General features: G+C 39.5%; 1 protein-coding gene across 1 annotated transcript in view; it reads left to right on the forward strand.

Moving 5' to 3' along the window:
* The window catches only part of LOC131939607 (suppressor of lurcher protein 1), a 156743-nt gene extending 141348 nt beyond the window's left edge, over positions 1 to 15395 (forward strand). The window contains exons 11-15 of the mRNA XM_059298014.1: positions 9070 to 9263; positions 10170 to 10208; positions 11623 to 11794; positions 12827 to 13026; positions 14194 to 15395. Of these exons, the coding sequence (XP_059153997.1) occupies positions 9070 to 9263; positions 10170 to 10208; positions 11623 to 11794; positions 12827 to 13026; positions 14194 to 14348 (760 nt within the window). The 3' untranslated portion in view covers positions 14349 to 15395. The remainder of the gene's footprint in view (positions 1 to 9069; positions 9264 to 10169; positions 10209 to 11622; positions 11795 to 12826; positions 13027 to 14193) is intronic.
* The last annotated feature ends 940 nt before the right edge of the window (positions 15396 to 16335 follow it).

The following is a 16335-nucleotide window of genomic DNA, read 5'->3' on the forward strand; positions in this document are numbered from 1 at the left end:
CATTCCTTTTGATTCATTATATTATTGTGAAGCATTTCTTTGATTCATGTAATAAAAGGATCAATAGTGAACCTGCATCTTCGAGTATCTATACTGTGGTCGATGTTGTGTAGAATGAGTGGTTAGACTCGTTAACATTTGGCACTACAGGCAAATAGTCTCGTTACATTTGGCGCTGCGGACAGGATGAATTCAACGAGACTTGCCGCTTTAGGCACCCATAGTCAACCTAGTTCATAACTGTGTCTCGTGTGTGTGTGAATTCGGACATTCAGGAACAGTGAAAATTGAGGAACGAGGAAAATTTTTCATACACACACGGTAAGAAAGGTCTTTTTTTATTTGAAGGAAATAAATAAAAGGGAAGACTGAAATCAGAATCAAGGAAATTGAAAAGAACAGAGATGAGACACCTTTCATTATCATTCTGGCTTGGTGTCACATGCTCTTTTGCTGCTGCAAGCATGTGGCTCAGTATACCCCTAGTTGTAGCACCAGCCACCCTGGGGACAGCTATGGGGCTGACCACCAGCATCCAGATAATTGTCATTGGTATCTCCAACTGGGTTGTTGGACAAATACTGGGCAAAGATGGCAACCAAGATAGGGATGTAACTCTTGGACACTGGAAATGTGTCATGATCTCCCTTTTGGGCAACACTATCTGCTGCATAGCTGCAACATTTTTCCTTGGTGTGAGTGGCAGACGCGGGAGTGGTATTTTAGATATCGGAAAGGGACAGAAACTCCTGCTGGCCCAACAATCTGAGTCAGATAAAGATAACCCAGAGATAGGCAACGGTGAAGATGACCCTTTGCCTCCAGATGGACCAGGACAAAATTTGGACAAAAAGCCGATCCATATTGTGGTCCTGCCCAGTGAGTCCCACATCAACAAATTTTACGGGGACGGTGATCCAACCTTAACCAACAGGTTCAGTGAAGAGGTCAGGGCTGCCTGGGCCTCGAGATACATGTCACCAGAGGAAAGATTAAGACTGCTGATGGGCAGTATAGGAGAGACGGTTAGGGCAGAGGTCAAATGCCACGATAAAACCATCCAATCAGATCCAGATAAGGTGCTGGATCTAATTATGGAGACCTTTGGGGAGAGACGGTCGGGATCGCAACTGCTATCGGTGTTTGTAGGTATAAAGCAGAGAATGGCGGAGAGTGTGATGGAGTATTCACACCGAATGAACAGGGCCTTTGATTCGGTAAAGGGCAAAATACCCGACATGGATGCACGCCTGCTGAGGGACCATTTCATCGAGGGGCTGGCGACCCCTATGTCAAGAAGATATTTGAAAGAAGAGGTCTACAAAGACCCACAGTTGACCTTCCTTCAGGTCAGAAACTCAGCGATCCGCAGGTCCGAGGATGAGGACCAATCGAACTGTTCGGTAGACAAAGTCTCTGTGCCGGAACAGAAACAATCCCCACCCACAGGGACCGGCACGATGGAAACCATGATGGCTCAACTGTTGGCCCACCTGGATAAGGTTGACCAACGATTGGAGAGGTTAGAAAGCAGGTCAACAGCTGAGAATCAGGGCAAAAACGGGACAAAACAGAGACAGGTTGGACAGCCGCGACCTGCCGGTCCATCGCTCCGGTGGACGGCTGACGGTCGACCAATTCGCTTGTCCTGCTCACAACCCGGACATATGGCACGGTACTGTCCGGTGAAACGATCGCCCTCTGTAAGGCAGGTCAAGGCTACAGAGCGGCGAGGTTATGGCTCAAGAAACAAAATGGGACAAACAATGAAAGAGTCTCAAACAAGACTCGAAGAGAAATTATCAGATATTGAAAAAATGAACTGTGAAATGAACTTGAATGTTGAAAAGTTTCAAGTGAACAATTTGTTGGCTAAGAAAAATGATGATAAGGAAGAAATTGGTAGACTTAATAATGAGATCTCAAGGTTAACCATGAAACTGGATAGGGAAAGTTCATGCAAATTAAAAGCACAGGAGAAATGTTCATCTTTAGAGTGTCTGTTATCTGAAGAAGAAAATAGAAAATTTGTACCTGGTTTTGCAAAAATTGCCGCACCATTGCATGACTTAAGAAACAAAATGACAAAGAAACACAGTAAGGAGAAAAAGAAAGGCAAAACACAACTGATAGGTGAATTATGGACTGAGGAATGCCTGAACTCGTTTAAGCTATTGAAAAAGGCTTTGACAGAGACGCCGATATTAGGATACGCGGACTTTGACAAACCATTTCGGCTAGAAATTGACGCCAGCTCTAAAGGTCTGGGAGCTGTGCTATCACAACAACAAGAGCAAGGTTTCAGGGTTATTGCGTATGCCAGTCGAGCTCTGAAGGAATCAGAGAAGAACATGACAAATTACAGCGCCATGAAACTAGAACTTTTGACATTAAAATGGGCTGTGACTGAAAAATTCAGGGACTATCTATTAGGTGCTAAATGTGTGGTATACACTGACAATAACCCCCTCAGTCACCTAAAGACAGCAAAGTTGGGATCCATCGAACAGCGATGGGCAGCAGAATTGGCACTCTTTGACCTGGAGATAAAATATCGCCCGGGGCGGTCCAATGGCAATGCGGACGCTTTATCAAGGAATCCTTACGAGAGACCGGGCGATGAGGAAGAAACGCTGACAGGAATATGTGAGGTCAGAGCGTCAACAGATATCCCTCACGGGGTGCAAGCGATGCAAAACGGGCAGACCGGGGTGGAGCACATATCCACAGAGCCCGGACATATGGACATTAGTGATTTTAATTGCCTTAATCACAAAGAGATAAGAGATGCCCAGAGAACGGATAGTGGCTTACAGCCGCTGTTGAAACACGTCCAGGAACAAAAATTCCCAAGAAGAAGGGAAAGAGAACAGTTTGGTCGGGAAACAAAGAAACTACTGAGTCAGTGGGACCGTCTCAGTATAAAGGATGGTGTTCTCATGCGGAGAATTCATGACCAAATAGATGGGACAATACACCAGGTGGTGGTGCCTGGACAGTTACGAGAAGAAGTGCTAAGGTTGGCACATGACAGGGCAGGACACCAGGGTCAGGACAGGACGCACAAAATATTACGACGGAGGTGTTACTGGCCCAATATGGAGATGGAGGTCAAACGCCATTGTGAGGCTTGTGTGAGGTGTCAGCATGCGAAAATGCCAGTTGTTAAAATGAGACAGCCATCAGGACACTTACTGGCGACAAAACCACTAGAGATTGTGGCTATGGACTTTACGTCGTTGGAGCAATCATCGGATGGGACGGAACATGTGTTGGTAATGACTGATGTATTCACCAAATGGACTGTTGCGGTGCCCACACGAGATCAGACGGCCAAAACAGTGGCAAAGGTCTTAATAGAACATTGATTCATCAAATATGGCATACCAAGACAATTACACTCTGACCAAGGAAGGGCCTTTGAGTCAGAAGTAATTAACCAACTGTGCAGCCACTACGGGATCAACAAATCTAGAACAACCACATTTAATCCGAAAGGAAACGGACAGTGCGAGCGGTTCAACCGCAGCATGCATGATTTGCTGCGTACTCTAGAACCTGAACAGAAAACACGTTGGCCTGATTTTCTCCCAGAGTTGGTATATCTATACAACTGCACCCCCCATGCCACAACCGGCTTTTCGCCACACATGTTACTGTTCGGACGGGAGGCTCGACTCCCTCTTGACTTGTTCCTAGGGAAAAAGGAAAGTATGACTGGCTCATACACCGCACTAGAATATGTGAATGAACATATGAGACGAATTAGAGAAATGTACAGGGTAGTACAGGAAAGACTAGAACATGAAGCACGGCGAAGGGAACCGCCGGTACAGACAAAGGACCCGCCACTCAAACTGAACGACAGGGTATTACTGCGTAGCCACCCGTTAGGCAGAAACAAAATCCACGACCTCTGGGGACAGGAGATATGGCAAGTCGTGGAGATGCCTAAAGTAGCAGGTGGCCCCTTTAAGATAAGACCCATCAATCACACCAAACCGGATCGGTGGGCGAATATTGCTCAATTAAAGAAATATTGTCATAGTCAAAAAGAGCAGTTACACACAAGGAAACCCAAGACAATTAGGGAACCGGAAACTATAACGGAAATTCACATACCCATCCCGGAACCATGTCACCATCAACAGAACAACAGCAATACACAAGTGGAGGATAACGGCAACGAAGAGGATCCCGTTCCTCCCAGAAGCAGAGAGACAGTAGACCATCAGATAAGTGGTCGGCGGAGAAGTTTGAGAAACAGAAAGAATACGAAATTTTTCGTCAGCAACCATCAATTCTTTCATGGTCGCGCTGGTATGAGAACAGACTGTTCAAAAAGTCATAAAAGTGAACTGGTGAAGGCACCAAACGAAAAAAGGTGGATGTGAATTCTAGAACTGCCTTGTGTCTGAGGAATATGATGTAGACACATTTGATATGTGAAATAGGGATAACTGTCAATCTTTTACGAATGTGACGACATTGACAGTGAATGGAACAATAAATGTTTTTTACGATGGTGCGATTGACATTTAAGAAGTGCACCTACCAAGCGTTGTTTGTGGTTGAAAACACACAAAAAAAGGCGGCGGTGGATGTAACTAGGGTGGGCCTAGTTACTAGTCACTATTGTTAAGAACGCAATAGTGCAGGTGTTGGACTGATAAGCCAACTGATAACGATCATAAAGCCACGGCGTAGTTTGGAAGGATACGACAAGCGCTGTCAACTTTGACACGACTTGGCTGACGTAACAGTGCAGATGTTATATTAATCGGACTGATGAGACAACTGCGTAGTAATCGGAAGGCGAGATATTCGGATTGAACATGACTATGATAGAACCGAATACGATTACGAATACGAAGGGGATATATAGGAAGGCGACGGCTGAGATGGCTCGCTCTCTCTCTCTCTCTCTCGATCAGTCAGTCAGTGAGGCAGTATCAAGTTGGTTATTGAACGGGTTAGCCGTATTGTGTTAATCAGGACGATAGACATGTGTATTCAGTAATGTGAAGACTAGTGAGGACTGTTGGGGGTCAGTTGATTCAAACTATTATTGTGAAGCATTCCTTTTGATTCATTATATTATTGTGAAGCATTTCTTTGATTCATGTAATAAAAGGATCAATAGTGAACCTGCATCTTCGAGTATCTATACTGTGGTCGATGTTGTGTAGAATGAGTGGTTAGACTCGTTAACATTTGGCACTACAGGCAAATAGTCTCGTTACATATATATATATATATATATATACATATATATATACATATATATATATATACATATATATATATATATATATACATATATATATACGTATATATATATGTATATATATATATATATATATATATATATATATATATATATATATATATATATATATATATATATATATATATATATATATACATGTAAGGATACATGTAGCCAAAAAGCCTATCGAACTTCTGGCATAAAAAAAATATTTACGTTTTCTAGGTAGTGACCAAAGTAAGAATTTCGTGGAAATTAAAATACATGAAATAAATTAAATAAACTCTCATTACATCACATTTGAGTGCACTTAATTTAATAGTACCATTGTAATTATTTGAACTACATTAATAGTTTAATTATATTGAGTCAGGAATAGACGGACCAACAAAACCAATAAAAAATCATGATATTTATAGATTTTAGATCTAGTTAGAGAGACCGACGTCCTGTTTGTCTGTTGGACCAAGTTCGCCATGCTCTATTTGAGCCGAGCTATTATCTTGTTTTAAAGGCGGGTCTTTTTACTCCTGGCTTAACTTTGTTTCACTTGAGCTCTCATCGCGTGACGTCATACAGGAGGCAAATCTATTTTTACAGCAGTAAACAACAGCGCCGCCATATCACGATCTACCCTCCCCCTCCCCATCACTTCCTGTAATTGCAGTCGTAAAAATCGTCTCCGCTCTCGCCGGCATGAGACGCGTAAAATGATTGGCTGGTGTTTACTGACGTCATTACACCTTATTGCATGTTAATTCTTCTCAAATTATAGCCCATGTTTTAAGAGTCTGATGTTTACAAATTGATGAGCTCGCCCTAGAAACATCACGCCTCACGTTCAAAAATAAACTGATGCTTCGCTGTTTCTATTTTACATGCCCGTATAAACAGCTTTGATGTGAGTCATCGTGTGAATCATATCTATGTAATAGTTATTGATTTGAAATCAGAATTACTTCTAGGTACATGTCATCCTGCTAATTAAAACTGCATTCGTCATTTTACCCAAGAGAGTAGTCTTAAATGGTTTAAACAAAACCTGCCAGCAGGTGGTGGGGGGGGGGGGGAGTGTTAGTTTATGTTAAGAGATAAAACATCTTCCCAAAACATCACTACACAAGAGAAGACAAGACATCACTACAAGCATCAAACCACAAGTGTAAGCATAACTCAAGACAGTCAGGTCGATCCCTAGTTTCAAGTGACTTAGACCTGCACTAGCTTTGAGTCAGATTATATTATTTAAATCACTTCATCCAACGCAATGCTAGGGTTGGTTCGCTAAATGGCCTGTATTCCTTGTTACATGCTAGGAAAACATGTTTGGTCATGCGATTTACATTTGTCGATCATGAAAAACGCAATAATTTCTAATGTGTGTAATTATTTTTCTGTAAGTGAGTTCAATCATAGTCCACTCCTTCCTGCAGATCTTTTCTTCTTCTAGACTAATCACTGGCTCAACATATTTCCAATTGCTATTATCCTCTTCCCCCTCTCCCTTTAATTAAATACCCCTCCTATTTTAATCATACTCTCTACCTCACCCACCAGCCCCACCATGTTCACACCCACCCCACACCCATCACCTACATCCCCCACCTCCCCCACCCTATACCCCAACACCCCACACCACTCTGCATTTAGACAAGCCATTAAGAGACCCTAGACCTGGTACTCTGACGCCCCTGAGTCAAGTTTGACGCCCGAGTGTCAATGATAATGACGTGTTCAATAGTTCAATGACTTGATCGCCCGCCCCTGCCCAGAGTACAACTTTCGACCTAGACTGGCCAAAGATTCCAAACGATTGGCGGGTTCTGTTCGACTTTAAAATGTTACGATCAAAATGTGTAAGCGTTTACAAAATGCAAATGTTCCTATCAAAATGTGTAAGCGTTTACAAAATTCAAATGTTCCGATCAAAATGTGTAAGCGTTTACAAAATTCAAATGTTCCGATCAAAATGTGTAAGCGTTTACAAAATTCAAATAGAATGCAAACTTTTACTATCAAAATGTGTAAACGTTAACAACATTCAAATAGAATGTAAACTGTTCTTGTTTACCTTTGTTTCTCCTGCACTTCATTCATTATAGTAGCATAATAACCCTTAGGCGCTGCACGAACGCTAACGTCACTAGGCTGTAGGGCACTGACGTCACTAGGCTGTAGGGCGCTGACGTCACTATGGCGCTGACGTCACTATGCTTTAGAGCGCTGCCGTCACCAGGCTGTTGTTTTGAAAACTCAGCTAACGTCGACGAGTTTTCTAAAAGCTCTAGACACTATTGCAAGTGATGCACCGTCGCCAAATACGGCAACACCATTAAATGGAGTCTATTTATAACTTCCAGTCTCTGCAAGCTTACCGGTGCCCCGTCTGTCTGACTGTCCCAGAGCGATTTATCACAGTAACATTGCTCTCTGGTACCTGGGCTCCCACTTCAATACACGCTGGAGGAGAAAAATGATCGCTAATGACTTGCAGTCGGAGTTTCTAGAATCTGGACACATTTTGTTTGAAATAAACCAAAACGTTTTTTTAATACACGCACACACAAACACAAACACAGACAGACACACCCATATATATATATATATATATATATATATATATATATATATATATATATATATATATATATATATATATATATCAACATCGTTTCATGTAACATATCTGCATTGTTATCTTACTGATCGCGTTATACCAAAGCATTATTACTTTCTCGTATATACGAAGTATAGAGAAAGTATTGTAATCGTGCAAAAAAAAATCGAGATTTTTACAAATCTCGACGTTTTACACTTCACTGATACGGAAAAACATAATTTTGCAATCTTGTCCGTATGTCTGTGTGTGTGTGTGTGTCTGTGTGTCTGTCCGTGTGTAAACACGATAACTTGAGTACCGTTACAGCTAGGTGGATGAAATTTCATATATAAGTATTTTATCAAAATCGTAGATCCGTATCAACTTTTGAGCGATTTCCGATAACCGGAAGTGGTACTTTTCCTACTTTGAATTTTTCAAAAGCCTATAACTTGAGTACTATTTCAGATAGATAAATGAAATTTCACATGTAAGTAAAATATCTAATTCTCTACCTTCTATTAAATTTTGAGTAATTTCCGTTGACTGGAAGTAGTACTTTACGCTACTTCCGATTTCTCAAAAAACTAATGTAAATTTTAAAAGTACTAATAATATTGCGCACTATTATGCGCTTTTTTATTTGGCGTTCACTTGGTGTGCAATTAATTTGTCTACGAGATTTTATTCTATTTTTAAAACTTTAAGTATTTAAAATGGATTAAACATCATGTCTATAGCCCGAGTTCCCATCCCCTGTTATTTTATATAAGAATATTCGAGAAAGTTTAGGGGAGATCACTCCCGGTTTATTTTTTATTAATTTCGTGAAAAAAAATGAGAAAATACCATATCAAATATTATATCTGTCTAATCTAGACCATGTCGTAAAATGTGCTTTATCTGATTAACTAGAAATTATGTTACAGTGTAACCCTGTATTTTAATATTCTACCTCAAATTGTTTTAAAATTTTACGCCGTGTTTGCCGAGATTAGAGGTTTAAAACTTGATATCCTGTTTGACAATATAGAATGTTAAAAACATTGTGTTGCCCACATAGAAATTTTAAAACTTGACATTGTGTTGCCCACATAGAATTTTAAAAACTTGACATTGTGTTGCCCACATAGAATGTTAAAAACTTGACATTTTGTTGCCCATATAGAATGTTAAAAACTTGACATTGTGTCGCCCACAGGTGTACGACCTCTGACGACGCCGTGACCGTGTACGTGATGATCAACGGTCAGAAGGAGAAACTCAACACCTGGTGTGGCCGCAAGTTGCCGCCCATGTTGATGTCCAGCCAACACAGCATGATCGTGGAGTTCAGAAGTACCAGCTCAGAGAAGACTGTCACTGGCTTTCTGGCACAGTACAGCTTCGTCAGCAGTACGTCTTACCTGTGGGGGGGGGGGGGGGTAGGGCTGAGGGGGGCGAGTTGGTAGGGTTAGAGCACCAGCTCGCAGAAGACTGTCACTGTGTTTCTGGCACAGTACAGCTTCGTCAGCAGTACGTCTTACCTGTGGGGGTGGGGGGGGGGAGGGGGGCTGAGGGTGGGGGGCGAGTTGGTAGGGTTAGAGCACCAGCTCGGAGAAGACTGTCACTGTGTTTCTGGCACAGTACAGCTTCGTCAGCAGTACGTCTTACCTGTGGGGTGGGGATGGGTGGGGGCTGAGGGTGGGGGGGGGGGCGAGTTGGTAGGGTTAGAGCACCAGCTCGGAGAAGACTGTCACTGTGTTTCTGGCACAGTACAGCTTCGTCAGCAGTACGTCTTACCTGTGAGGGTGGGGGAGGGGGTTGTAGGGTTAAGGCTGAAGGTGGAAGGTGGGGGGGGGGGGGGCGAGTTGTTAGGGTTAGGGCTGAAGTGTGAGGCCTAGAACTGATATTTTAGAGCTAGGGACATGTTGTCAAGGTTAGGCCTAAGAGGGTTAGGGTTCAGGCTTGAAGGACAGAAAGCTTTAGGGTCTATGACAAGTTATAAGAGTTATGTTTTGAGATTTAAGATTTGGGCTTGACAATTACGACTGGGATTTTAGGGTTATTGTTGGGGTTTTAGGGCTAGTAACAAGTTATTAGAATTAGAATTAGAACTAAGGTTCGAGGGGTAGGACTGAGGTTATATTTATAGGAATTTAGGGATATTAATATGATGTTTATAATACATGTAATTTAGTAATTCATATATGTTATTGTAGTATAGATCAATGTAGATAATGAATTTTAGCGTACGCTCACATCAATTTAAAACTAATTTTTAAACTTTATAAAATTTTGTAACCACTATTTTTTCTACAGATTTTGGCATACTAGAGGGACAGCAGGATAATAGGGGGAGTAAGTACAATTATAAATCTATGGAAGCAGGGGGGGGGGGGGGGGTATAACTAAAAAAAACAGGAAAAAAATAATAATAAGATGGTGCCATTACAAGTATTGATTTTTAGCAACGATACCGATGTATGAGCACGCTCTAAGGGATACAGCTTATCCCAGTGCCGTTGGTAGAATACAGTTCAATTATGTGTGACCAATATATCTATAATCACACACACGTGTATATATATATATATATATATATATATATATATATATATATATATATATATATATATATATATATATATATATATATATATATATATACAATCGTTGTCGAGGTAACCAAAGACGTGCGTGGTGAACCCGATGTGAGACTTGTCGTCTAACCACGGTCCCTGTATCGTCCCCGGTGTGCGTGTCGTGTGTCGCCTCACTCACCAAAACCGCTTCCGTTTCTCTCAGACCCTCTGAGTTTGAGAAATAATTACCCCAACTAACCGACTCATTAGCGAGTCCGTTGAACCTTTTCTATAACCACATCCTGGTCTGCATTCAGTTGGTTTCTCATCGTATCGTACAATGACGACAGAAGCCACGATGATTCAGTGAAAAGAGAGGGGAGGTCACCCAATCGGTCTAGTCTAACGCTATGATGTATACAGAGGTGTTGTACATCTTGATGTGAAATAGCCTTTGTTGTACTGGTATGAACAGAACCTTCCAGAAATTATTCGTTACGCCTGGTGTCAGGCTGCCTCTGGGAGTTCCAGATTTATCCCCATGACGGTGTAAGGCACTTGGTGAATAACCTTTTATGTTAATGTCGGGGTCATGAGCTGTTGGACAACTCCATGATGAAACTTCAATATCTATAACTTAATGCGCTGTGTTAATTCTTTTACGTTGATCTGTGATTATTTGTTCCTTGATAATTTATACAATGAGATACGTCTGTGATAAAATATTCCATGGTAAATTGTGCTTTGTAGCAACTGCGATTTGTATATCTTTTTGTCTTACCTGTTGTTGGCTATTTTAGTTTAACATACAGCATAGTTTTGGCAAAATAGAACATGTAATACCTAACCCAATTATATCACAAGGAAAAACGAGCAAACCCTTTTTCAAAAGCAGGGATCTCCCCTAGATTGTGTGTTATTCGGTAGTGCTTTTCCAGCTTACTTCATCAACTACCAATACAAAAATCCTCATACTAGCCTGCACATTCAATTACCAAAACATACGACCTTCTCGCTTTCAGCCTGCTCCTTCAACTACCAATACAAATGTCCTCATACTAGCCTGCACATTCAATTACCAATACATATTATCTTCTCTCTTCCAGCTTACTCCATCAACTACCCATACAAACATCATCAGACTAGCCTGTCCATTCAATTACCAATACCAATGACCTTCTCGCTTTCAGCCTGCTCCTTCAACTACCAAAGTTCAGTCAAGCAGAGCGGGGAGATCATGTCACCCAACTATAACGGCCTCTACCCCCGGAACACTGAGTGCCACTACCTCTTCTACGGCAGAGGAAACGAGAGAGTGCACATCGTCTTCGTGGAGTTCGACGTGGACGGGATGACCCCTAGGTGAGTACACAACATTAATGCTCATGCACGGGTATTTGATCATTGGATGGAAACGAAAATCTTCATGAAATTTATACGTATTGATGTGAACAATTCATCGATGAAGAAAATTCAAGTGGAAAATAGAATGGATTTTTAATTTAATTTAACTAAATTGAAACTGTTCGTGTATAAATAAGTATAATAATAAAAGAAACATGCACCAACCGAACGACAAATAAAAATTACTAATGTCACTAGTCAATATTCAATTTTGTTTCATAAGCACTTTTTTTAAAAGTGTAACTTAATTATTAAAGTAAATGAAATGGGAATACCCAACAATTTAAAAAAGAAATGTATCATTCTCATAGTTCTGACATTATGTTGAGTATTTTATTGTAGATCAAAAAACAACTTTCTTCAAACACAATGGAGTGTGGCTTTCAACATCCCGCTTTACTTTGATCTACACACACAATAGAAAAACTGTTTACTATTTAATAGGCTATAAACATCTGGGCTTCAAGAAGATTTCAAGTCATTTAGTGGGGAGCGCTTGTTTGTCTGCGACCAGATTCTATGCCGTAAAGAAACTCGTTATAGGAATTAGCATTGCCAAGCTATATATCTCGTAACAGCGCGTTTTCCAAAATAGTACTATAAGGTCATTACAGATTCAAGGGCTACGTTTTGTGGACAATGTTGACAATGTAAAAAAAAAAACTCAGTAAATAACTTTAGCATAACGTTAGATTGATAAAAAAGGCCTAATTGTAATAAAATAAATATAAAACAGCGGGAAAATTGCTGGGACTGTTCGTATAAAAACATTACTTGAGTCAGGCCCTAACTTTACCTCCAATTTTAAAAAGTTGTTAAATTGCACCCATTCACTCACAAGCGAACATAAGGTAGACCTAATACGGTTGAACTTGCCGATATAGTAGTTTCAAACTATAAAACAATATACACAGGTCAACACACACAAACACAACATGACACGGATATCTACTTGTAGCAGATTTACACATTAAGTGTTTTTTTCCACAGATGTGAAGAAAGCACAGAAAGTGACTACGTGTCTTTCTCCAATTTTGCCGAGTCAGAAGACCGAAAAATGACCCGTTTCTGTGGCACCAACTCTGGTGATACTAGAGAAATCTGGTCAGATGGTCCATTTTTTAGGGTCATTTTCAAGTCCAACGAAATATACGATTCAACAGGATTCCTCGCCCATTACCAGTTCAAAGGTAGGCATCTGCGTCTGTTTTTTTGTTGAACCTTCTCCTTACCTATGTGCTCAGATCTCGTATTTTGAATTAACTTATTGGGTTTAATATAAAGAATGGCATTTAATTTCTTTTTTTTTTTTTTTGGCTTTTTTTAATACGTAGCAAGAAGTCTTATATTTTAAACTAATTTTCACGAATTTAAACAGCATAAGAATTCATAATCCTAACACATATATTTCTGTATGTTCAAATGTCGCGTAGTCTAATATATCCAACCCCTTCCTTGCGAGCTCTATACTTAAAACAACAAGACCCGGAGAAGAAGATAAAAGCTGCAATTATTTTCGATTGTCATATTGTCTGAGGCGGAGATCAAAGATACGGGTTTGTAATTGCCCGTGGGGTTGGGCGAGGGGTGGGGGGAGGTGGCCTTGCAATGCTTTGTCAAATATCAGAGCTGGTATTGAGTTATAATTTGTCTACTGCTAAAAAAGGTTATCGATGTAAAAACGCCATTGGCAAGGCTACAGTCATCTAAGGGAATTTAGAAAGATAACAGTCTTTATTTCGTATCGATATCTTCTTTTTTGCAAACAGGAGTTTGCCAGATTTTTTTTTCACCTCATGTTATTGGATGGCTAAAAGTTACAATAATTTTGTAACGCAAAATATTTGAGAAAAAAAAGTTATTTAAATATCTTTCTGTGACGATCTAAGGTGTAGCTATATTTACTATATGCCTATATTATTTTAATATACCATACATTTTTTTTACTTAAATATGTAAATAAAAGTAGACTAAGGTATCGACAAAAACACATACAAACCAAAAAGCCGTCCCACTTCCAATGTTCAGGCTTGCTAAAGATTTAGTTCCCAAATCCTGTCCATTAGCGTCTCACGATCCTGTCTGACTGTGGTTTAATTGTAGAATATAAATGTTAACGACGAAAAAAAAACTAATTTGACTTACTTTTTATTCTCTACAATCTTAATCCACAAGAACCCCGTAAGATTCTGAGTCTGAGTAGGACTACTTCAACTAAATAACTAACAAAAACGTGATCGTAGCACGCTCTTTGAGCCAGTCAAACCTTAACTGGAGTGGGACTGTTAGTCTTATTTTTAATAAAATAATTTTTAAGCGTTTAAAAAAAAAAAAGCCCTGTTTTTTTCATTTTTTAGCTGAAGAAGTGGAAGAGCCAGGCAATCCGGACCCTGAACAGAAGAGAACGGTTGGCAATAGCGACAGGGCAGGCTACTCTCACACAATGCCGGTTACCTCCCTCATTCTGGCCTGTTTATCGTTGTGTTGGATTCAACAGATATCATTATTATAGTAATTAATTAATCTCAATTTTAAGTATGATATTTATATCATGAATGTTCAGAAATGTCTGCACTTTAAAAATATTTTTTTCCTGCAATCACGATTTTTATACTGCTAAAATTATTTATTAGTATGTATTAATGAATGACAAATTACTGCAATTGTGATATTTGTTAATTATTAAATTAATTAATTAAATAATTTTTCTGAAGATGCACACATGAATCGAAAGAAATGTCCTCAAATCAAGTTGGGGTGATTGATTCTACCCCAACTTTTTGTGTATGTCAAACTGAAACTGTAAATAAATGTACGCCTAAAACCCTGGTAAATACTAACCTTGTTCTTCACACTGAGACTTTGTTGTTTCATGTTGAAAATGATTTGTGGAACAAAAGATTTTATTTTATTGTGCTTTTGTTTAGACCTCTGTCCAGGCTGTTCTACTATTATTGAGAGATTTTAAGCCTTGCAAGTGAGCTGAAAGAATGAAACTATGCTAAGTTGAGAGTTAAAATATTTTATCTTTTTTATTTTATTTTGTAAATAGCCTGGGCAGTTTTCTAAATTGAAACAAAAATTGATTGATGAATCCCGGTAGATGTTAAATGTATTAGATTTTTCATCTAGAACAGAGGTTCTCAACCTGTAGGTTGTAGAAGCTATGAGCTAAAACTAAATAGATATAGAAGCTGCTTGTGTAGAGAGAAGAGCTCTAATGTTTTTTCTTTACTGCTATCATGACACAAAGGATGTGGAACAAAATGTAAAAGTAGTTTTATGCCTCCTTTTGAACCCCTAAGGTAGGCTACTCTAAGGCTATAGTGCCTCATTGGGATAGTTTGGGATCCACTAAGGTCAGGGCCACGTAGGGATAATTTGGGATCCACTAGTCAGGTCCACGTAGGGATAGTTTGGGATCCACTATTTGGATCTTTGAATAACTTTAAATCAAATTGTATAAAATTAATATAGCACACTCAATGTAAAAATGCTTTTCTATGAAAAAGATTAAAACTAGCCCTAAATTGTTTACTTTCTTCAGTCTGTAGATGTTTATCACCACCACCCAGGGGCGTAGCGAGGGGGGGGGGGGGGCGGACCGCACCGGATGACACCATTTAGGGGGGTGACACCAAGGCAAAAAAATAGCAAAATATATAGAGAAAAACTTGAGGGGGGGGGGGGGGGGGGGGGGCAAATCGAAAGTTTGAGGGGTGGTGCAAATCGAAAATTTTGAAAGTTTGTCCCCGGGAAGGGTTGCTACGCCTCTGGGGGGATGACACCCTTAAGTGCCGCACCGGGTGACACCCAACCTCGCTACGCCACTGCCACCACCATCACATGACTACCGTTATGTTCACAAGAGTGCTAGGCCATAGTGAAACAAAATACCATCAGTTCCTTCCCTTTAAACCACTTTATTTTAAATGTATAAATGATACTTTTAATATACATGAAAATCATCTTTAAAGTTGTGAAATCAAGTTAACCACACTACTGTCCAATATATGTATTTGAATTACTTAAATGTGTTGATTTGTATCAAGGTAGAATAAAAAATATCACACACACTGTGATGAAAACATTAATTCCTATTGGAATTTGAAAATAAAAACTGCACTCTATACAAACGTGTAATGAATGCTGAACATTTAAAAGACTGAATTTTTGTGTTATATTTGGGTATCTGTGTCACCAGTTAACTTATTGTTACATCAAGAAAAACTAGGAATTGATTTTAGCCATTGCAAAGTGTATTCAAAAGTTTCTGTTCCTGGCTCATTTTTTTAATAACTAAAATATTTCATTGCACTCTTAGCGTCATTAAATGTAAATGTATAATTTATGATAGTTAAAGAATATGCAATACTAAGAAAAAACATTTTAATTTGTCAACTGTAACTAATATCTTGAGAATTAATTTTGAATTATCTGGACAAACGAAATAGCTTGGAACAAATATTTTCATCATTCATGTTATTAAATTTATATTT

This window comes from Physella acuta, unplaced genomic scaffold, assembly GCF_028476545.2.
Source record: "Physella acuta isolate Inbredline_101_S28 unplaced genomic scaffold, ASM2847654v3 ptg000284l, whole genome shotgun sequence".
NCBI lineage: Eukaryota > Metazoa > Mollusca > Gastropoda > Physidae > Physella > Physella acuta.